The sequence below is a fragment of the Cherax quadricarinatus genome, chromosome 23, assembly GCF_038502225.1.
Source record: "Cherax quadricarinatus isolate ZL_2023a chromosome 23, ASM3850222v1, whole genome shotgun sequence".
Taxonomy (NCBI): domain Eukaryota; kingdom Metazoa; phylum Arthropoda; class Malacostraca; order Decapoda; family Parastacidae; genus Cherax; species Cherax quadricarinatus.
In genome coordinates this window covers 10,488,547-10,512,799 of record NC_091314.1, presented here as the reverse complement: position 1 = coordinate 10,512,799, position 24,253 = coordinate 10,488,547, and the positions used below count along the sequence as shown (strand labels likewise).

The window sequence follows — 24,253 nt, the reverse complement described above, 5'->3', positions numbered from 1 at the left end:
GTCTGTGCAGGAGATTGGTTACATTTTTAACCAGTAAGTCTGTAGCTTTCCTACAGACTTAGTGGTTGTCCTTTGAGTGTCAGCATAAAACATTAATAAACCGATTTCTGTGGCATCAACATGGTTGGTGTGAGCTCCCTTAACATTATTCAGGTAACACCAGGACTAATAGTTATTTTTCTTATTTCTTGATATTTGTCAGAATATATCGACATATATTTGGAATGTTTAGCAAGTCTATACTAGCTAACATATGATGAAACCACATGAATACTTGTCAACTTTCTGAGGGTAAATGGGGCCAAAAGCATAATATTGCAATTTTTATTCCAAGAAATATGTACTGAAATTCTGCTTTATAAATGTCTCCAAGATAACGTTTACAATAATTATTTTGGTATATAAACTTGCAATGTCCTGTTACCTGCAACCATTTTATTAGCCTGATTTAAAATATGTTAGCAAGATTTTGTTTCTATATCTGAAGTTTCAGAATGATTTACATTAATGTTAATGACTGTTGCACTTATTCCATTTAATCCTGTTTCTCACAAGTTTCAATATATTGTTTAGTTTTTGCTAATCAATATTTTTATTATGCAGTTTTTCTTCAGGGCCACATTATAAAAGTGAGTAATTTACAAAGTTACATACCAACAACTTTTGCTGAAAATTGTATTTCATCTACTGTTCTGCTGTTGGGTTAGTTTAAAAGTCAATTTTATTTTGATTAGAGCACTAACTTAATTTTTTACTGTTTTTATTTAAAAGAAAATTCTGGATCATCATCAAACTGTTTATCAGTAAACTGAGCGTACAACAACACGATCAGCTCAGTTGTAAGTTTTGAGTGAAGCTATTTGCCGTGTGCTTACAGTGATTTACTGAAATCCTAATTCAGAATCTTATGGCAATGACCAAATCTAGTGTAATAACACAACAGAATGTTTCTGGCAAAAAACAGGAAATGGAGAAAGAGTTGCTAGTGATCTATTGCTCTCATTTGATACCAGCAGTGTATTTAAAACAACAAGTGCATACTGTGCTGTATGTTCAGTAAACCTTTACTTAGAGTAAAGCAAAGTCATCAGAGCACAATTTATGAAGTATAGTCCAACTGTTTGTTAAGGCAGGAAATATTAAAGTCATGTAAAAAAATTTTTGTTTGTACCGTCTGCTCTTTGCCGCCAATCACCCTCGTACCTATCTAATCTCTCTCCCATCTACTGGTGGGTACTTAGTTTTGAGATAAAATAAATAATTCACATTGCTAAACCCATATGGGCTATTCAGCACAAGACATGGTGGAGGAGTGATCTTCCATCTGCTGAGTGCGAAACAAACGCATTTCCTATTTGTACTCATGTATGACACCTTTGTCTTGAGAGGATTAATACTTTATAATTAATAAATAATTTTATTGCCTCGCACTCATTTCAGCAAAATTACATGACAATTTTCCTTGCAGTAGAAGACGAGGGTTTTTCCTCAATGAGTCATTCACTATTGTGTTGATAGTTAAAAGTAACTGACCAATTTTTCTGAATATTTCCTAGGAGTATCATGGCTATTGGTGTACATATTTTGATTTTGATAATACTGTACTTCATATTGATAGTGATAGTTTAGAAAATTTTAATATTTTCTTCAGTGTTTCTCTGTGGCTTGTAGACCACAACAGTGTCATTATCACAATTGCGAGGAAAATAATAGGATGGATAATGTGAACCTTCAGAATGAGGGATGCCAAGCCAGTTACGATCCTCTTTTAAGTCTGTTCCACAAGGCACAGTACTCGCTTCCATTCTATTCCTCATCCTCATATCTGACATAGATAGAGATGTAAGCCATAGCTCCATGTCTTCCTTTGCGGATGACATGGCAGTGACCTCCATCGAAGACACCACAAGACTCCAAGTGGACATAAACCAAATCTTCAAATAGGCCACTCAAAACCACGCTAAGTTCAACAAGGAGAAATTTCAACTAAGATATGGAAAACTTGAGGAAATTAAAAATGTATTGGGGTATACAACAAATTCTAACCATACAATAGAGCAAAAAAGTAATGTGAAGGACCTGTGAGTGATAATGTCAGAGGATCTCGCCTTCAAAGACCACGACAATGTATCTACAGCATCTGCTAGGAAAAAGATAGGATGGATAATGAGAACCTTCAGAACTAGGGATGCCAAACCCATGATGATTCTCTTTAAATCGCTTGCTCTCTCTAGGCTGGAATACTGCTGTACACTAACGGCTCCCTTCAAGGCTGGCGACATTGCTGACCTGGAGAGTGTACAAAGAATTTTCACAGCACGCATAAGTACGATAAGGCACCTAAATTATTGGGAATGGTTGAAGGTCCTTGATCTGTATTCTCTGGAACGCAGGCGAGAGAGATATGTACATGTTAATATACACTTGGAAGGTCCTGGAGGGATTGGTACAAAACCTGAACACGAAAATGAAAGCAAAAGACTCGGCAGGAGATGTAACATTCCCCCAATGAAAAGCAGGGGTGGCACGAGTACATTGAGAGAAAGCACAGTAAGTGTCTGGGGCCCAAGACTGTTCAACTGCCTCCCAGCATACACAAAGGGGATTACTAATAGACCCCTGGCTGTCTTCAAGAAATCACTGGATAGGCACCTAAGTCAGTACCTGATTAACCGGGCTATAGTTCGTACGTCAGTTTTTGTGTGGCCAGCAGTAACAGCCTGGTTGATCAGACCCTGATCCACCATGAGGCCTGGTCTCAGACCGAGCCGCTGGGGTGTTAACCCCCGAAACCCTCTCCAGGTAAACTTGTTCTATCTAGGCTGGAATACTGCTGTACACTAACTTCCTCTTTCAAGTCAGGTGAAAATGCAGATCTGGAGAATGTAATGAGGACTTTCACTGTACATATAAGTTCAGTAAAGCAACTCTGTTACTAGGAATGTTTGAAGTTCCCTGACCTCTACTCTTTGGACAATAGGCATAAAAGATTCACTGTAATTAACTCCTGGAAAATCCTTAAGGGACTGGTCCCAAATCTGCATACATAAATCACTATGAAAGCAAAAGACTCAGTAGACGTAAAATTCTCCCAATGAAAAGCAAGGGTACTGTGAGTACACTGAGAGAAAGCAGTGTCAGGGGTCCAAGGCTGTTCAACAGCCTCCCATCATACATAAGGGGGATTGTCTTTAAGAGGGAACTTGATAAATACCTAAAATCAGTGCCTGACCAGCTGGGCTGTGGTATGTACGTTGGACTCCTGGTGACCAGTGGTAACAGCCTGGTTGATTAAGATCTGATCTACTGAGAGGCCTGGTTATGGACTAGACCATGGGGGGGGGGGCATTGGCCTGGGAAGATCCTCAAGGTTGACCCTTGAGGAACATGTGGGTTATCTTTCAGAGAGTCAGTGCTTTATTCAAATTAGCATTAAAATAAACATATGGAAAAAATAGATACACTTAAACCTTTAACCCTTTCAGGGTCGAGAGGCCCTCTCCTAAACTTGTTCTCAGGGTCGAAAATTTTTCAGAAATTTTTTTTTTTTCTAGTGATATCATAGAGAGTCTTTTCCCGATCATAATGACACCAAAAGTATGAAATTTGATGGAAAACTTACGGAGTTATGTTCTCGCGAAGTTAGTGGTCTCGACGATGTTTATGCATTGGCAATTTCGCCCACTTTGAGCTCTATTTTCAGCTAATTCCAGTGTAGTAGTCGACAAAAATCATAACTATTTTGCTAAAAGGCCATTTTTTTCTATCGAATGAGTACAAGAAACCACCCATTTACCAATTTCAACTATCCAATAAAGTGGTCAGAAATTGGCAATTTTGCCAATTTCACACAAATTTCAAAAGATGCCAATTTCCAAATAAGGTCCAGAATAAACCAGACAGACATTCCTGGCACTAAAATACCATTTCCTCTGTTCATTAGTCATGTCCCCAGGCCCCTCTTACATTTCTTTTGCTTTCCACTTTGAATTTTTATTCTCACAAAAAAAAAAAAATAGAAGATTTACTGTTATGCAAACTACTGCATTAGTGTAGAAATGGTATAAATAATATCAGCACACTTGTGAAAGAATATTAGACTCAACAGTTGACATGTATTGGATGCATAGCATGATTTGTTTACTTTTGAACTTTGGCAAAAATCGAACATTTCTGCTACTTTGAGCTCATTTTCAAGGTACTTCTCATTGTGAAACCAACCAAAATCATCTCAATTTCTGTAATATGTCTTCTGTAAAATGAGACCAGGAAAACTAGACTACAACCATAAATACCATACGAAAATACAGTGGACCCCCGCATAACGATATTAATCCGTTCCTGAGAGCTCATTGTTATGCGAAATTATCGTTATGCGAATGAATTTTCCCCATAAGAAATAATGGAAATCAAATTAATCCGTGCAAGACACCCCAATGTATGAAAAAAAAATTTTTTACCACATGAAATATTAATTTTAATACACACAAACTGAAAAAGGCATGCACAGTTACATGACACTTACCTTTATTGAAGATCTGGTGATGATTGATGGGATGGGAGGAGGAGAGAGTCTTAGTGTTTAGAAGGGGAATCCCCTTCCATTAAGACTTGAGGTGTCAAGTCCTTTTCTGGGGTTACTTCCCTTCTTCTTTTAATGCCACTAGGACCAGCTTCAGAGTCACTGGACTTCTGTCGCACAACATATCTGTCCATAGTGGCCTGTACCTCTCGTTCCTTTATGACTTCCCTAAAGTGTTTCACAACAGTGTCAGTGTAATAGTCACCAGCACGGCTTGCAATAGCTGTGTTAGGGTGATTGTCATCAAAAAAGGTTTGCACTTTAAGCCACATTCCACACATTTCCTTAATCTTTGAAGTAGGCAACTTCTTCAATTTCTCTCTCCCCTCCTCCGAACCAGTTTCCTCAGGTCTGGCCTCTTGCTGTTGAAGTTGATCTAGCAGCTCATCAGTGGTTAGTTCTTCATTGTCCTCTTCCACATCATCCCCACTAACCTCCAACCCCAAGGACTTTCCCAATGCCACAATGGATTCCTCAACTGGCATACTCCTCTCAGGGTTAGCCTGAAACCCTTCAAAATCCCTTTGGTCTACACATTCTGGCCACAGTTTCTTCCAAGCAGAGTTCAAGGTCCTCTTAGTCACTCCCTCCCAAGCCTTACCTATAAGGTTTACACAATTGAGGATATTAAAGTGATCTCTCCAAAACTCTCTTAGAGTCAATTGAGTTTCTGAGGTCACTACAAAGCACCTTTCAAACAGCTTTTGTGTACAGTTTTTTGAAGTTTGCAATAACCTGCTGGTCCATGGGCTGCAGGAGAGGAGTGGTATTAGGAGGCAAAAACTTCACCTTAATGAAGCTCATGTCCCCATAAAGTCGCTCTGCCACGTCTGTAGGATGACCAGGGGCATTGTCTAACACCAGGAGGCACTTAAGGTCTAATTTCTTTTCAGTTAGGTAATCTTTCACATTGGGGGCAAATGCATGGTGTAACCAGTCATAGAAAAAGTCCCTAGTGACCCATGCCTTACTGTTTGCCCTCCACAGCACACACAAATTAGCCTTGAGGATATTCTTTTGCCTGAACGCTCTGGGAGTTTCTGAGTGATACACTAATAAAGGCTTCACTTTGCAATCACCACTAACATTGGAACACATCAGCAGAGTAAGCCTGTCTTTCATAGGTTTATGTCCTGGGAGTGCCTTTTCCTCCTGAGTAATGTAGGTCCTGCTTGGCATTTTCTTTCAAAACAGGCCTGTTTCATCACAATTAAACACTTGTTCAGGTTTCAGTCCTTCACTGTCTATGTACTCCTTGAATTCCTGCACATATTTTTCAGCTGCTTTGTGGTCCGAACTGGCAGCCTCAGCATGCCTTATCACACTATGTATGCCACTACACTTCTTAAATCTCTCAAACCAACCTTTGCTGGCCTTAAATTCACTCACATCATCACTAGTTGCAGGCATTTTTTTAATTAAATCCTCATGCAACTTCCTAGCCTTTTCACTTATGATCACTTGAGAGATGCTATCTCCTGCTATCTGTTTTTCATTTATCCATACCAATAAGAGTCTCTCAACATCATCCATCACTTGCGATCTCTGTTTCGAAAACACAATCGAACCTTTGGCAAGAACAGCTTGCTTGATTGCCGTTTTGTTGCCCACAATAGTAGCGATGGTTGATTGGGGTTTATTATACAACCTGGCCAGCTCGGAGACACACACTCCACTTTCATACTTAGCAATGATCTCTTTCTTCATCTCTATAGTAATTCTTGCCCTTATTGCTGTAGGGTTGGCACTAGAAGATTTCTTGGGGCCCATGGTCACTTATTTTGCAGATAAAATCACCAAAAACACTGTAATAATAGGAAATGTTCCGATTGTATGCTTGGATGTTACCGCGGAGGCTGGCTGGTAAACAATGCCACCGGCGGAACATGTGAGGCTGGCTCAGGCCGCACATTAGACGCGTCTCGGACGAACAGTGTTGAGCGGGTTTTTTAGCAGTATGCGAGGCAAAATCGTAGCGATAAAATGTATCGGTATGCGGATTTAACGTTATGTAATGCCAGTGGTATGCGGGGGTCCACTGTACAGTGCAAAGTCGCTGTTTTGAACCAAAAACACGGAGATATTTTTTTGTTCTCGTTACGCACTGTGTGCTGCAGGATTTTTTTATACTGCGCACACTGACCACATAGAACCATCCTTTCATATGTAGGCCTACCAGCTTTCTCTCACTAGACTTGAAGACGCTAGAATTTACGCATACTAGTACGTCAATAACCTTGGTGCATAAGACTTACTAGTACGTCGGAAACCCTGAAAGGGTTATTTTTTTTTTAATTAGGAGAAAAGTCATAAGAAACTGTGCAATCATACCCTATAGGCTGGTTGCTGTATATGTGCAAATATGTGACAGGCAGTGTTACCTACCACCACCACTACCTATGACCTACAACTACCATCTCTACCATTACCTTCCATCAACATATTAACATTGGTGAATAAATAAAAAGGCACAATACTGTGACTGGAACGAAACACAAATAATCCACACATAGGAGAGAGGAGCTTAAGGTGATGTTTCAGTCTGACATGGACCATTTACAAAGTCACACTAACAGAAAGGAGAGGAGGAGACAGTATATACGTATAGGCCAGCAAACAGGGACGGGACAAGGAAGGTAGAAGGAAAGGAAGTTGAGAGGTAGTGGTGGTAGTAGTAGTGGAGTCAGTCAAAGACTAAGAAAGAGGAGCACTGCAGGAGAACTAGAAGCCCACATTGACTTAGTAAATTGTACCAAACATAAAGTACTTGCCACATTTATACCTAACAAACATATACATGTACTAAAGATGAATGTTCAGTATTTGAGAAAATAATTATTGATAGAAGTGCAGCTGTACTGTAATAAAATTGTGTGTTATTTTGAATTTTAAGGGTCATCACAGTTTATGCCCTGCTGAGCCCTTCTCCCAGTAGTGTGGTGGGCCAGTACATCATCAGCTATGATGGTCCTCAAAACCACAGACAGTTTTCTTGGCTGTTCCACAGTGCAGATTATACCTTCGCTACACAAGTTTCTTGTTTAATAATCATTTCATATTTTTATTATTAATCACCAACATTATCATTAATTGTACAAATACAGCTAGAATAGATAAATGACTGTTAAAGGAATGGGACCACATTTACAGTATAATTATGGGTTAATAGCCTTCATGTACCACCTCCCACCTTCACTGCACACATCAAAACTTATCTAATACCTCAGTTATCTTAGAAACTGTTTGAATCTCGTGCTTAACTTTCTTCCTGGCACCTCCAGAATCACTGGCAATTCCTTTGAGTCCTTTCGTTAATATCTGGAGTTGAAATAAGGTGGTGATAATATATAAAATTGTTTGGTTAAAACACAGGGCAGGTCGCATGATACTGGGCCTCCCCGAAAAGCAGTGGTCTCACCCTACCTGGTCAACGGGTTTCACATGTTACTCGATTCTGTCACTATTTATAGCCTGTGTTTTTGGGTCAAACCAAATTGGGGTTGTAATTTTTCAGTTGCATGCAGCTGAATGTGCTTTTTCATGGGTTGTGTTATCCAAGGGTTTACATGTCGGTTCTCTGAACCATTCATCTACAAAACTGTATACAGTATTTTGGTATGAAACTTGTATCACCAGCAGGGTGCTATAAGGTTAGATACAATGCCGGATCATCCAGGCTGTGGTTTGTATGTTGGACTACATGCGGCCAGCAGTAACAACCCGGTTGATCAGGCCCTTATCCACCGGAAGGCCTGGTCATGGACCAGGCTGCGGGGGCGTTGATCCCTGAAATAACCTCCAGGTAGCCCAATAAGGTTTCTTACTTACACAAGTTACACAAGTGGCTTGTTAGAAGGAATTAAAAAAATATTTCAGTATACAGTGGACCCCCGGTTAACGAACTTTTTTCATTCCAGTAGTATGTTCAGGTGCCAGTACTGACCGAATTTTTTCCCATAAGGAATATTGTGAAGTAGATTAGTCCATTTCAGACCCCCAAACATACACGTACAAACGCACTTACATAAATACACTTACATAATTGGTCGCATTTGGAGGTGATCGTTAAGCGGGGGTCCACTGTATTTGTAGAGAAACAATGGCCTTTTGGCAAATAAACAGTAAAAATGGCAAAAACTCTTAATGAGATTTAGATAGGCTGTTCAAGTGGTGTTATAGATAGATGAAAGAATTTAATATGGATAAGTGCTAAGAAATGAAAATGAGAGAACAACATAGAGAAAACCACATAAAATATTTAAATCGTCATGCCTTTTAAAGAAAGGAATTCAGTGAAATGCAATTGTTGCTCAATGCTCACACAGCATTATTGAAATCATAAGAAACACGTGTGCTATACTGGCTTACAGCCCTTGTGGCTTCGCACTTCTTTTTGATTATAATAATAATATACTGGCTTACTTCAAAATAGCTTATAAATATTCTGATGGGGAAATGTTCTAAAAGGTGTTCACAACATACATTATATCAGAATCTGAGTAACAGCGGTCGTGGTGTCTGTAAATAAAACATGCACACGCTAGAAAAAGCTCAGAGGAGCTAAAAAAAAAAATAGCTCCTGGAGCTAAAAAAAAAAAAAAAAATAAACAGAGAAGTGCTGAAAGCATCAGGTATGTTCTAACTGACTGATTGGAGGAAGAGAGGAAGTATGGCAACTCTTCAAAAGATAGTATAAGTATAATCTTCCTTATCCTTAACTTTATCAACAGCTTAAAATGATCCATTCTTTCAGTGCTCTTTGTTTCTCTGCTTCAGTTGTGGTAGAGATCTATCAATATTCTCATCACTGTCTTGTCTTAGAGTAGGAATTGTGAGGTTCACTATGAGGAAAGTCAGGTATCCACCTGCAGTTCTCTCCAGTTCTTTTGTTAGTGAAAAAGTGGAGGAGTCTTTGATACACAACTCTGACATTCATTAACTGTAATATATACACCTTTCAACCTCACACACTTGAATGTTAGCATGCCACAAGAGCTTGCAATCTGTCCTAGTGTTAACTTGCTTTCTCACTCTTTATTTTTGTAGTTTTATCATAACTTAGCAGAGAGGGAAGGGAAGAGTGACATTGATTTTTGTATACAGTGTAGTGTTCTTTTGTTTTATGTATTTTGCAACTAAAAGAGACACTTCACTTTTGTAATAGCCACATTAGTTTCTTCAAAAACTGTAAAGTTTTGAAGTAAAATATTGTACTGTAGTTAAAAAAAAAAAAGGCTGAGTATACTTTTTGTATGATTTCTACTGATTTTACAGTGTATGAAAAACATAGCATATCCATTCTTCAAATGACTGTAGAGCGTTAATTTTGGAAAATAAATTTCTGAAGTCAGTGGATAGATATGTAAATGGAAGTTACATGTCCAGCAGTAATGGCGGGTTTTGTCCCCCTAGGCGTTAAGTGTTGCTGGCGAGGAGGGCGGCACCTTGAGGCTCTACAGCAGAGGAAGTCGAAAACTACAAGTGTACCAGTGTCCCTTCTGTAATAGAGCAACTTTCAAGCAGACAAGTGACCTCAAGCGGCACATTCGGACTCACACTGGGGAGAGGCCATTCAAGTGTCCTTTCTGTGATTACCGTGCTGCACAAAGCACCAATGTCAAGGTCCACATCCTCAGTAAACACACTGATGTATATAATAAACAGCAAGATTCACAGCTTAGATAATTTTTAATTTATTCTGATGTTTTATTGTGAATTCAATGCACTGAACTCCAAATTATAAATTGAAATTTTAATTTACAGTTAATAAGAAAAACCATTTATTTATAAAGATAGGCATTGAAATATTCAGGTGATTGCTATAAGAAAAGTTTTTCATTTAATGTTATTTTCAGATTTTTATGAAGCCCTGAATGATAAATTATAAAAATTAAGAAACTGATACATTATCATTATTATTTTAAAAAAGGAAACAAAGGATGGGCTTATGTAATAAAATATTTTAAGTGTCTAAATTGTTGTTAAACTATAAATATAAATGGCCCTGAAATAAAGAATAACAAGGTCATATAAAAAGATTAATAAATTTATTGGAAAGACAATACGATTTCTTTGATATACAGAATTTATCCTCTACGTATTTTTTTTTTTCTCTGTGTGTGTATGAAACTTGTCCTTGTCTCAAAACATGAAGGTTGGTGTTCTTATACAAGTCAGGCAGCGCTGTACAATTCATAAGAGAGTCAAGAGAGTTAGCATTTGTTTTTAATATAATAATGATATGTGTTGGATAAGCTAAAGGAGAAATGTAATATTTTTTAGAGGGGACGATGAAGAATGGATATGAATCTATTGTTGAATGTATTTTTTTCTTTAATTGTGGTTGAAATAGAATCTTCAGAATCCTCTTTCCTCCATCTATTTGTTTATCATGGACTATAGTTTCCATTGACTACAAAGTTCTGTTATGAAAAGATCTACGTTTTACTAATAACAAAGTATACAGTACAACATTTTATAAGCATTTAGTGTAGACAAGTTCACTGGAACTATATACATTGATTGAGCTTAATGGGTAATAAATTACCAAAGTTTGCATACACTACACTGCCAGAAAGACTAAAAAGCTGCATGGTTGTTTGTGAATGATGAAGTGATTCTATGGAAAATTAGTAATGATAAGTAAGTAAAGCCCTACTAAAAGGTAAATTGAGAAAATGGAGTGATAGATGGATGGTGGAATTTAATGTACTGTAAATAAGTGCCAAGTGGAATGGGAGAAAGTGGCCAAAGTATAAACAAGGTACAGTGGTACCCCGAGTTATGTACAACTCCCAACTCGAACAATTATGTAAATGTATTATTATAAATGATTTTGTAAGTGTATTTTTGGGGGTCTGAAACGGACTAATCTAATTTACATTATTCCTTATGGGAACAAAGTCGTTCAGTAACAGCACCCGAACAGCCTTCTGGAACGAATTATGGCCGAAACTCGGGGTACCACTGTATGTACATGGATTGTGCAGTACAGTATTAAAAGTGAGAAGACTGTTAGGAACGTAGGTGTCACTATGGAGAAAAAAGTGGTCATGAGAGCATGTTAATAAAATTGTGAGACATTCACATTGCCCAAACTAGACAAATGATATGAGTAAATGTCTTAATGATGATGTAATTCCTTTATGTATTATAATAGGCAATTCATCTAGGGAAAGATAGCATGTTATCCACCTTAAACCTAGTATTTCTATACAGGTTACTTTCCCCATATGTTCTCTTATAGATTATGTAGAAATAAGAAAAAAAATCAGCAGGATAACTAACTATACAAGGGGTTAAACACATATTGAAACAGCATTTCAGAAAAATGCAGTAATGTACATGGAATTAGTTTGTCTCTGTTAATTAAAAAATATTGATACTTTTAAGTGTGAATGAACCAAAGCATCTGGAGGGAAAATATTTGGCCCTAAATCTAGTGAAGTATACATGAAATTATTATAAACAGTACTACTGTAATTCATAAATATAAAGTTATATTTAATGGTGTATAACCCAGTTAGTTGGTCAGATCTTGCATACAGTTCTGTGGCATTGATAGTCAGTGGAAATTAAGTAAAAGTTTATAGGAGAAAGTTTGGTAGGATCATCTAATGTATAAACCGAGGGAAGATCTAAAGTGGGGGGTGAAAAAATACTGGTTTCTTCTCCTGATGAAGGATGAGTCTTGTGTGGAGTTGACTGATTTGTAGAGAGCTTTCCTGTCAGGTATAGAGAAAATTGGGATAACACTGTTAACCATCTGACAATTTAAAGATGAAACTTAAGACTATTTCAGTCCATCCTAAATCTGTACCAGCTGCGACTTCATAATTGTTCAGGACAGACCAAAAGTTTCACATCCAGATTTTGGGTCAGGTGTGACTTGTTCCAGCCACTGAATAGTGACTTATATTTTACTTTAAGTGGTGTAATGTTTGAATTTAGAACTTTTAATTTTTCTTTCCATATAACATCTTGTAACAGGAAAGATCATTTTCAGTATATTCAAAAATTAAAGTGATGTGTGAGACATGAGACAGATGGGAAGAAGTATAAAATCCAGCAAACAGCAGGGGTGCCATAGGCACAATAAGAGAACACAGTATCAATATCTATTGCCCAAGACTACGAGGAAATATCGGAAATACTGCTGGAACAAGTGTAGAAGAAGAAGAAATTGAATCACCATCTTTGCTGATGCCAGCTCAACTAGGTTGTGATGGCTGTGGGCCAATAGACCATTAACAAAACTGGGTTAATTAATCCTTTAGTGGCTGTCAAGTAGAACTATGTCATTGAGACCAGCATCCCCACGTAGATATTGGTTGGTTTCAGGAGCAGAATTAGCTTGAAATTGGGCTCACAGCAATGGAAATATTTGATTTTTGCAGATTTTTCCAGAGGATGGACAAGGTCTTATACTCCCCGGTCTGTTTTATGGGCTTTAATAGGTCTGATTCAATTTTTGGGACACTGTAAACCACTAATCATTCCTGGTTATATTTTATTATTCAAGAAATAGAGAAAATCTAGTTTTGTGTGATTGTGAATTCAAAATGGAAGGCAAGAGTAATAATATAGGAGAGGCCTAGGGATGTGATTAATGAACAAAGGAAATGTTGTTTTAGTGCCAGGACTGTCAACATTTCTTATTTTGGACTCTTATTTTAAAATTGGTATTTATTTGATTTCGTGTAAAATTTGCCAAATTACTGACTTCTGTAACCTTTATAGGATAGTTGAATAGGTGGGTTCTTGTGCTTACCCGATAGAATGGAGAAGCATACTAGCAGAATATGTAGCTAAGAATTTTGGACAAATTTAGCAACAGAATTGGCAAATTGAGCAAAATTGCTGATGCATATATTGCACTGAGACCACTAACTTTATGCCTGCGTAATACTGTAAGTACTTTTGGTGTCATTGCCTTCAGAAAAAGATTTTCTATCATTTAAGAAGATTTATTTTTTTTAGAGTGAATTCTGCAAACAATAACTCTGTCACTGTCCAGATTCCCAAAATTAATATGGCTCACAGTGTCCCCTTAAAAAAACAAAAAACAAAAAGAAAATCCTTCTGAAATGGTAGAGAATCTTTTTCCAAAGGCAATGTTGCCAAAAGTGTTTAATTTGATGGAAGACTTACAGAATTACGCTGGTGCAAATTTAATGGTTTGGGCACAATTTATGTATCAGTGATTACACTTACTTGAGCACTATTTTAAACAAATTTCATTGCTCCAGTTGACCAAATTCTTAGTTATTTTGCTAGTATGCCTTCCATTCTATTGATTGAGCACAAAACTACCCCTTCAACTGTTACTACCCTATAAAGTGTGCAGAAGTCTGCCCAATAGGATGTCTTGCTGATTCTGTTCCATTGAGAACTACCCTTAGAGATCTACCATGAAGGTAATCACTGAGGAGACATAGCATAGAGCCTGCAATTCCCAGTGCTTGCAGTTGTGCAAAAAGTCCCTGGTGTCACACTTGGTCGAAAGCACCAGCAATGTCCAGTGCTACCACACAGCTGACTTTGGATTCATCCAGTGGTTGGTGTCATTTAGTGGAGAGGTTTAACAACAGATCAGCAGTAGAGTAACCTTTCCTGAGTCCATATTGACAGTCACAAAGTAGTGAGTAGCTGTCAAAAAACTCGGTCATTTGTCTTGAGAGTATTGTCTCAAGGATCTTGCCAGTGGTTGACAGGAGTGACACTGGTCTGTAGTTGCTGATTTATGCTCTGCTCTTCTTTTTGTGAACAGGGACTTAATTTGCCTCTTTCCATAGAGAGGGCCATTTACACTGTACTAGGCAGTGCTGAAGGATGCGAGCTAGAGGTGCTGCTAGCTGGTCTGCACATCTTCTCAACAATCTTGGGCCCAACCCATCTGAGCCCACAACCTTTTCTTGGTCAAGCGATTAAGAAGGAAATGCACCTCCTCCTGCCTTATTGTCTCCACTGACATTTTGACACAGTTCTTGCAGCTAGCCAAGGAGGGGCCCTTGCTGGATCAGGAACTTGCATATTGGTAGCAAAATGTTTGGCAAAGAGGTCCGCTTTCCCTCCCTCCCTCCCTCCCTCCCCCCTCACCCTCACACTTTTATAGTATGATAAGGCTTTTTTCCCTAAGAATAATAATAAAGCCATCAAGTTGAACACTTTTCCTTTATTTTTGAGTCTTCACATTTTTTAATATTTCTCTTTTATTTAACTGGTAAGGGCCTATTTCTCATTCTTTTCACTGTCACATTGAGGATTCCTCATTGCACAAGCTATGGAAAAGGACACTTATGTACAGTTCATGACATATAGGAAATGTTTTGCTACAAGTGACTGAAGAACTCACTCTTGGTGAAACATTACCAATAATAAATATCCTGAAATGTACATAAACATCTTTCCACATCTTGTTGGTATCACCAGAACATTTCTCCATTGCACAAGCATTTAGCTTTGCATCATTATCTTGAATTGACCAAATTTTTTTTTCTAAATCACTAAACACTCGTGCCGTCTCCATGAAGCATTCACCCTTCAGTGTCTCAGTTAACTCCAATTTTTTCATAATAGGCATTGTTTCATGCTTATCTTCCTTCACCAGCACTTTGTTTGGATGCCATGATAAATATTCAAAGACAGGCTGGAGCGATGAAGAGAAGGAAAAACTGAGCATTGTGCACTGAGTGAATATTGTACAGCATGTGTCTAGATACACTGACCTGTGTGAGAGGCTGTTTGTTTACATCTCCTCACCTACCCTCAAACCCTCCCCTGCAGTGCTAATACAGTGAAGTTTCCCAATGCATAGTTGGGGGAGGGGGTCCCATCCTGCCTGCCAGAGCACTTCTTAACAGAGATGTTCACCACCAATGAAAATAAATTCTCCTCTGGCATTCATTAACCCTTTCAGGGTCCAGAGGCCAAATTTCAAAGTGTGCACCAGGGTCCAAGAATTTCAAAAAATAATTTTATTTTTTTCTCATAAAATGGTAGAGAATCTTTTTCTGAAGGTAATAAAACAAAAAGTACGAAATTTGATGGAAAATTGACGAAATTATGCTTGCGAATTTTGATATGTTGGCGATATTTACACATCGGTGATTTTGCCGACTTTGACTCCCATTTTAGGGCAATTACAGTATTTCAGTCAACCAAATTCTTAGCTATTTCACTAGTATTACCCCTATTCTACCGATTGAGCACAAGAAATTGCCAAGTCAACTGTTTCAACAACAAAATAAAGTGACCGGAAATTAGTAATTTGGCCAATTTAATGCAAAGTTCAAAATATTCCAATTTCAAAATAGGGTCCAAAATAAACAATGCGGGCATTCCTGGCACTAAACTAACATTTACTCTGTTCATTAGTTATGTTTTCAGGCTTTACAAATGAATTCCATTTTGATTTTTTATTTGCAAAATTAACTTTTATTCAAACCAAAAAATAGAAGATTTACTGTTATGCATTACTGTAATAATTGTATAAATAATATCACCACATTTGTGAATGTATATTAGACCCACCAACTGTCATGTATTAGACTTGTGAGGTCATTTGTTTACTCTTGAACATCGGCAAAAATTTAACATTTCTGCTAATTTGAGCTCAGTTTCAAGCAATTTCCAATACTAAAACCAATCAAAATCATCTCTATTTCTGTAATATATATTCCATTCTATCAAACGAGACCAAGATATTGCAAATACAACTATAAAAAATGTACGAAAAAACACTGCAAAGTCGCTGTTTTAATCGAAAATTACTGTCTCAGTTTTTTTCTCTCATTATGCACTGTGTGCTGCAGGATTTGTTTTATGTGGTGCACACATACCACATAGATGTATTCTCTCATATCTAGGCCCAAATTTACTGCTCACAGCTTATCAGAGTGAGCTGAGCTCATGGCATAGATCTACAGCATGGACCATGAACGTACGGCACAGACCCTGAAAGGGTTAACCCTTTGACTGTTTTTGACGTATAAATACGTCTTACGAGCCAATGTTTCTGACGTATATATACTCAATAATTCTAGCGGCTTCAAATCAAGCGGGAGAAAGCTGGTAGGCCCACATGTGAGAGAATGGGTCTGTGTGGTCAGTGTGCACCACATAAAAAAAATCCTGCAGCACACATTGCATGATGAGAAAAAAAAACTGTGATCGTTTTTTTGAATAAAACGCCGACTTTGAGGTGTATTTTCGTATAGTATTTATCGTTATATTCGTGTTTTCATGGTCTTAGGTGATAAAATGGAAAACATATTACAGAAATAGAGATGATTTTCATTACTTTGACGATGAAAACGACCTTGAAGCTGAACTCAAAGTAGCGGAAATGTTCGCTTTTTACCAATGCTCAGGAGTAAATAAATCACACCACACGTCCAATACACATCAACTGAGGAGTCTAATATTCTTTCACTAGTGCACTGATATTATTTATACCATTTTTACAATAATGCAGTAGTCTGCATAACAGTAAATTTTGTATTTTTTTGTATGAATAAAAAATCAAAATAGAAAGCAATAATAATATAAGAGGGGCCTTGAGATGTGACTAATGAACAGGGCATATGTTATTTTAGTGCCACGAATGTCTACCTTGTTTATTCTGGACCCTATTTTGAAATTGGCTTCTTTTTTAGTTTGTGTGAAATTGGCCAAATTGCCAATTTCTGACCACCATATTGGGTAGTCCAAATTAGTAAATGGGAGGTTTCTTGTACTCAGCTGATAGATAAAATGGAGTTCTAAAGAAATAGCTATGAGTTTGGTCAACTGGAACAATGGAATTGGCTGAAAATAGGGCTCAAAGTCGGCAAAATCGCCGATACGCATATGTCGCTGAGACCGCTAACTTTGCGGGAGCATAATTCCATGAGTTTTCGACCAAATTTCGAACTTTTGGTGTCATTACCATCGGGAAAAGATTCTCTATCATTTCATAAGAAAAAATAATTTTTTTTTTTTCAAAAATTGAGTGACATAGAATGACAGTTTCAGAAAGGGGCCTGAAACAGTCAAAGGGTTAATAGAAAGGGTGTGCTACAAATGGAAATACTAAAATCAAATTGCACAATATTGAAAATGCAAGCTATGATCACATGACTTAAGGCAGTCTATTGTAGACCATTCCTGGTTTTGCTTTTTGTGCATGAACTTCTTCTGATCATCTGAAAAGTTTAAACACTGGTATTTTGTACCTAGAAGGAGTTTGGGATTGTTATTGGTTGACCTTGTAGACAAGCACCAGACAGACCTTCCCAAGGGCCAGGCTGTGGGAGTAGAAAATGCTTGAAAACTGTCAAGGGTAAATCAAAAGTATACTATATTCTTCACTTCCTAAAACCTTAAGATTTTGTCTGATTTCATTTATTTACTCTGTTTTGAAAAATATTCTCTTAAACTAAGATTTTTTTTTTTTTTTTTTTTTTTTTTTTTCAAAAATTTTGCTGTACATGCTCGGGAAACTTAACCCTTTGACTGTCGAAGGGCCCAATCCTGAAGTTGCTCCTGGTGTCGCAAAATATTCGAAAAAAAAAAAATTATTTTTTCTTATGAAAATGTTAAGATTATTTTTCTGATTGTTTTAGTCCCAAAAAAAAAATTTTTCCCATCAGTACTTACCGAGATATAGAGTCCTGAAGTTTGCTGAAATTGATCTGCTGGCGGCAACAGCGGCGACTGCCGCTCACCCGGTAAACTTTTATTTACTTGTATTCGATGGTTTCTTGTTTTTTTCACTATTTTATTTTTTCACATAACTTTTGTGGCCTGTGAGACCAAATTATTGTGCAATGTTCAAATATACACTCGTTGAATGTAACACAATTATAGCAAAAACACTCGTATCATTATAATGTTGCTAAAACTTGTTTACACAAACAAACAATGTAAACAAATGTTTATTACGATTGCTTTATAATATATATACATATGTACAATCACTGGACACTTTATTAGAAGTGCTGCAGCTTGTGGAATTCTTTGAAACATGGGTATAAGCACAATGGTGTCTTACACTCCTCACACATAAAACGAGTGTCTCTGCGTTTTTGTGGGCGTTTTGTGGTATGTCCACAGACAAAACACCTCTTCTGAGCATTTTTCTTGGCAGTAGTAGCAGGCAGTGGTATGGGGTAGTGATCACCAGGCCTCAGACGAGAGGACATGTGTTGATAATTCGTGGGCGCTGGTCTATTGCAGGTGTTGTTTCTTGGTACTTGAATATTATTTGTCTGATGACTGACAAACAAAATTCACCATATTTGGGTTTGTTCTTGGTCTTCAACTTATACATATTATAAGCATTCAGCATGGAAATGTCAAGAAGATGGAAAAACAGTTTTATGTACCACTTATAACTCTTGCGAACACAGTCAGCAAACCCAATCTGCATGTCACATTTGTCCACTAAGCGCATATTGAGGTTGTAATCCATCACAGCTGCAGGTTTTACAATAGGTTCATTGGTCTCTCTATTCTGCTTGCCAGTCTCTACCATTTCGTGTCGGTGAACTGATGTCAGCAGTGTGACATCACGTTTGTCATGCCACCGAAATGCCATGATGTCATTGGCAGCAAACACCTGCACTTCACCTCTACGACTGCCAGCTTCGAACCTAGGCATGTGTTTACGATTTCTACGCACTGTGCCACACACATCTGTCATGTTCACTCGCAAGAAATCACTGAGTATAGGGCTTGTGTACCAGTTGTCAGTATATAAAATATGCCCCTTACCAAGATATGGCTCCATCATTGTTCTAACCACATCACCAAAGATACCCAGTAACTTCCTGGTATCTTCCATTGTTTTACCGCCAGTGTACACAATTATATCCAAAACCAGACCAGTTTTGCAATCACACAGAACAAATAACTTTATACCAAAGCGTTTCCTCTTGCTTGGTATATACTGCTTGAATGAGAGTCTTCCTTTGAACAAAATCAAAGACTCGTCAATAACAAGCTTCCTGAAGGGATAAAAATACATACAGCACTTTTGTTTCAGGTACATAAACACACTTCTGATCTTATATAACCTGTCGCTTCTGTCAGGCCTGGTTTTGTCTGAAAAGTGTAACATACGTAACAGTAACACAAATCTATTCACTGGTATAATGTCACTGAAAGCAGGGGTTGAAATCAGGTGGTCTGTCGCCCAGTATGTGCTGACACTATGCTTATACACATGTGGCATAAGCATTATTGTGGCAAAGAACAGATACATCTCTGCCACAGTTGTGTCCTTCCACTGGTGTAGGCGTGATCTTGGTGAAAGCATAGTGTTTGCCATGGTGTACTCATAGTATGTATTGCTTTCCCTGACAATAATGTCCATCAGGGGTTCATCGAAGAACAACTGAAAGCATTCCAGTTCAGTGGGATTGTTCCCAAGTGTACATGATGGCCGTATTCCACTTTGTCCTCCATCAAAGTCATGGGGATTGGGAACAAACTCGTCATCTTGATGCCAATCCCAGATGCGGTCAGCTGGTGCGTTCTGGATATTGTAATGTTGTTGTGGTTGTGCAGGTTGTGGTTGTGGTTGTGGTTGTGAGAGTGTGGGGTCGGCCGAAGCAGGTTGTAGTTGTGCAGAGTCAGCAGCGCGGGCACTAGCGTGGCCCGCTGCTGGTGTCACATGACTCATGGCACCGTCACTATCACCACCACCGCCTGCTGCCTCACTCACATCATTTATACCCATCGTAACAATATCATCATCTTCACTATCAGGACGTGGTGTAGGGCCACGGGATGTGCTCCGAGATGTACTCCTTCCTCTTGGAAGAGCATATGGCACACTACCAGACCGCATGCGACGTCGTATATACTGCCGTTTCACTGGGGAATATTCACCCTCACTGTCACAACTAGAAGTGCTTTCAATAACCTTGAAATCACTATCACTATCACTTGCACTGCTCACATCTGAGTCTTGTACACGGGCAAATAGTTTCCTCTTTCGTCCTGGTACAGGTGAATATGAACGAGCCGGCCTAGCACCAGAGGTGGATGGTTGTGGGTCATCTGGGTTTTCATCACTAATTATGTTATCCTGGGTAATTTTCTCGGTCACACCCGCTTCAAAACCAGGGAATTCACTTTCACTGACACTATCATCACTGTTTGAGCTATCACTTGGGAACAAAAGACCTCCAATCCGCCGAGGAGTGAGGAACTTCTTACCGCGAGGCATGGTGAAAATGGACTACCAAGATGGCGTTCCCACAATGCACCGCTGAGTCCCAGATTTTTTTCACAGGGTGCACACCGACCACTGAGACCCATTCTCTCTCGTGTAGGCCTACCAGCCCTCTCCCGCTTGATTTGAAGCCGCTAGAATTTATGCGTATAGATACGTCAAACACGGTATCTCCCATGACGTACATATACGACCGCGACAGTCAAAGGGTTAATGTCAGGGCTTTCCACAGTTAAGGGGTTAAAGTGAGGTTTTGCTATACTGTATTTTTGTGTCATTCCAGATCAAAAACTTTGCCTTTTCTTGAAGCATTCAATAATTTTTTCCCCAAGAAATACAATTTATTACAAATTTACAAACAAACGCTTGTACAGTGGTATCTCAGGATACGAACAGCTCAAAACTCAAGCAGTTATGTAAGTGCTTTTGTAAGTGTATTTTTGGGGGTCTGAAATGGATTAATCTAATTTACATTATTCCTTGTGGGAACAAATTCATTTGGTATCGGCACTCGAGCAGCCTTCTGGAACGAAATAAGTTCATATCCCGAGGTACCTCTGTATTAACTTTCATGAAACTGGCTGCTTTTACAACTGCCTACAAGATTATTTAAATTTCCAGGTAATGTCTGAAGTTAACACGTAATAGCAGATCATATAATGAATTTTAACAGCTTGTGGAGAAATCTTCTATACCATCTGTTGAAACACATCATATTGATAGTCGATCATGGCTTGTGCATTAGCTGTACAAATATCACTAATAGTCTCCCATTTCAGGTCATTTTTCAGAGCATGTTTAAATTTTTTCAGAGATACACAAATTTTGGTAATTATTTCTAGTGGCTTGAAAAGTTTTCATTAACATTGTTGTTTAGGGATTGAACAAAACCACAAGCTGCATGATTGGCTACATATGTTACTTTATCAATCTTGCTATGAAAATTCACCTAGAGGAGCAGTTTTCATGTCTCTTTTCTCCTAAGTTAAAAATCCTGCTTTCCTATTTTGTTGACATCGTAAAATTATAAAGTCAGTTGATAACATGATGAACACAAGTTTTTTTTACTGAATCGTGAAGATTGTCACCCAATTCATGTTCTTCCCTCATCACCTACACTTCTTCCCCTCTGCTATGCAGTGCTGAATGACCCTTATGGGTTTAGCTCTTTCTCTGACTGTAATAATAGTAATAATTTTATATCTATAATATTGAGTCATAAAAAAATAGAATGTCCAGGAAGAAGAGGCTTTAGTGAGCAAACTTTTTACAAAATTGTACATTTTTTGTATTTAATCTCTTTGAGTAGGCAATTATAGTTTTGGGGATTTTTTATTTGCAGTGCTTCAACACGGAGTCAGTCACATGTATGAAATATCAGAGATATTTAATGTATTTTATGGGCTCTGTTGCAACTTGCAAGGATGAGAAAATTGATAATATGACACACATCTCACCCCTGATGCCGTGCTTATGGGCAAACCTGTTCTCTGTGTGCAACTTGTGGCATGCCACCAAATTGTATATTTAATTATCTTCCCTTGGTTGAGGCCTTTACACTTGAATCAAAGTCATTATAATCACCAGGGTATCCTTAGAAACCTTGATTAAATTTATATTGATTCCTTTCATATCATGCAATTAATTTTTTCACATGTGGGAGATTGTAATTTTTTTATGACATCATTTATTGTAGCCCTAAAAGTTTTTCGTGATTGCTAATTGATTGGCTTTTCATTTGTGCATGTATACAGAAAGTATACATGGACGTGTTAATTGTTTTATTGTGTATGTTGCTGAATGGTGGTTTGATCTCAGTGCCAGGCAAATTTTACACTTCTTGCATCCTTTTGTAGGAACAGTTTTAAGTCGAATAGTGTGACTGTTCAGGGTAACAAAGTTGTGCTGTACAGTGAATAATACGGTAGAATATATGAATGGGTTGTATATTTAGCTGTATAGAGGTGCCTTCAGGCTGGTGAAGGGTTCTTGATTCAAGGAATTGGAGGTACCCTTCCCTGCCTTGGATCAAATCTGATGGCCTCATGGTGTTCTTTATGCCAGACTTTAAAAACACTGTAAAATTTCCACTATGTCGTCATCAGTCAGCATGTTTCCACCAGTGATTGCAGTTTATCTGGTTCCATACCAGGTAGAGCTTGTAATTATGTTACCAACCAGTTAAGAAGTTACAATATTGTTTAATCCCAGTTTCATTGTGACAGAGCGTTACTTTCTTGCATTCTCTTACCACTTTTAAACACATTTTCACTATCTCAGATTAACCCGTCATATAAAACCTCATCTAACTTGGCAAATTTAGGATTTGATATACAATATATTTATGCACCAATATAACATTATGTATAAAATGTGCATGATATATGGTAGTTGTATTTATAGAACTTAAATAATTTATCAGTCCTTGATTATGTGCAGTTTATGCACCAATATTATATTTTCTCATTATATTCTTAAGACTCACCACTCTATACATGCATTAATATAGTGTATCCACTTTCTTCTTAGTATTAAGCAGAGCTTGCTACTTTTCCTATCCAGAAACCATTCTGAGGCTGCATTGCAGTGAAAGCGGCTTGAAAGACAAAAAAATTTACGAAGGGTCCACAGATCTAATATTGTACATGTTCAACACAAGCAACTTTGGCACAGCAGAACAAAACAAAACAAAAAAAACAGCTGTCTGCCTATCACTGGCACTTGTCTGTAGTTGGAAGAATATTATAAAAGTTTTGGAACCATTTTCTCTTTTAGTTGCTGGAGTTTACTGCATATGAGGAGGGGAATTTTAGAACAATTTTATAAATATGGTGTTTGGATATTTGCAATTTTACTGTAGTACAGACTGCAGACTACTTTTACTTTTTGTAGGTTCTCTCTAAGCAAATTAGCTGCTATCCGATAAACAGTTTCTATAATTAAACCTGTATGTGTGATATACAGTGGAACCTCTGTACTCGAACAGCTCCGTACTCAAGTAATTCAGTATTCAGACGCTTTGGTAAACAAATCGCTTGGTAGTCGACCGTATGCTTGGCACTCAACTAAACAAACGCGACCTAGCAGAACTTCGCTGTAAACTGTTTCACATTTCTTTGCATATTTTGGTGTTTTATATTACATATTTGTGTAAATAAGTCACCATGGGGCCTAAGAGGGTTAGTGATAGCAGCCAACCAAAAAGTTTGAGTGCCAAGGTTCCACTGTACATTCACTGTATGCAATCAGTTCTACATGTGTAGGGCACTGTACTATCACCTTTATTCTTTTGTGGACTCATTTCAAACATGAAACACACACCAAAGTTTCTTGTCATTTGAGGATGATACAAAAAAATGTTGAAAGTTAACTCAGTAGAAAATGTTCAATAGAAAATCATCCTTTGGGCAACCAAAAAATATGTTGTTGCTAGTGACAAATTCAAACTGTAT

General features: G+C 37.8%; 1 protein-coding gene across 28 annotated transcripts in view; it reads left to right on the top strand.

Moving 5' to 3' along the window:
* LOC128685599 (protein bric-a-brac 1-like) overlaps nt 1–24,253 on the top strand; it is a 518,998-nt gene that overhangs the window by 199,233 nt on the left and 295,512 nt on the right. Inside the window, exon 6 of one of the 28 annotated variants that reach the window (XM_070087914.1) lies at nt 9,995–17,569. The exons of the other annotated variants lie outside the window; for them this stretch is intronic. Within the exon in view, the coding sequence (XP_069944015.1) occupies nt 9,995–10,267 (273 nt within the window). The 3' untranslated portion in view covers nt 10,268–17,569. Of the gene's footprint in view, nt 1–9,994; nt 17,570–24,253 lie in introns of those variants that run through there. 28 annotated transcript variants of the gene reach the window in all.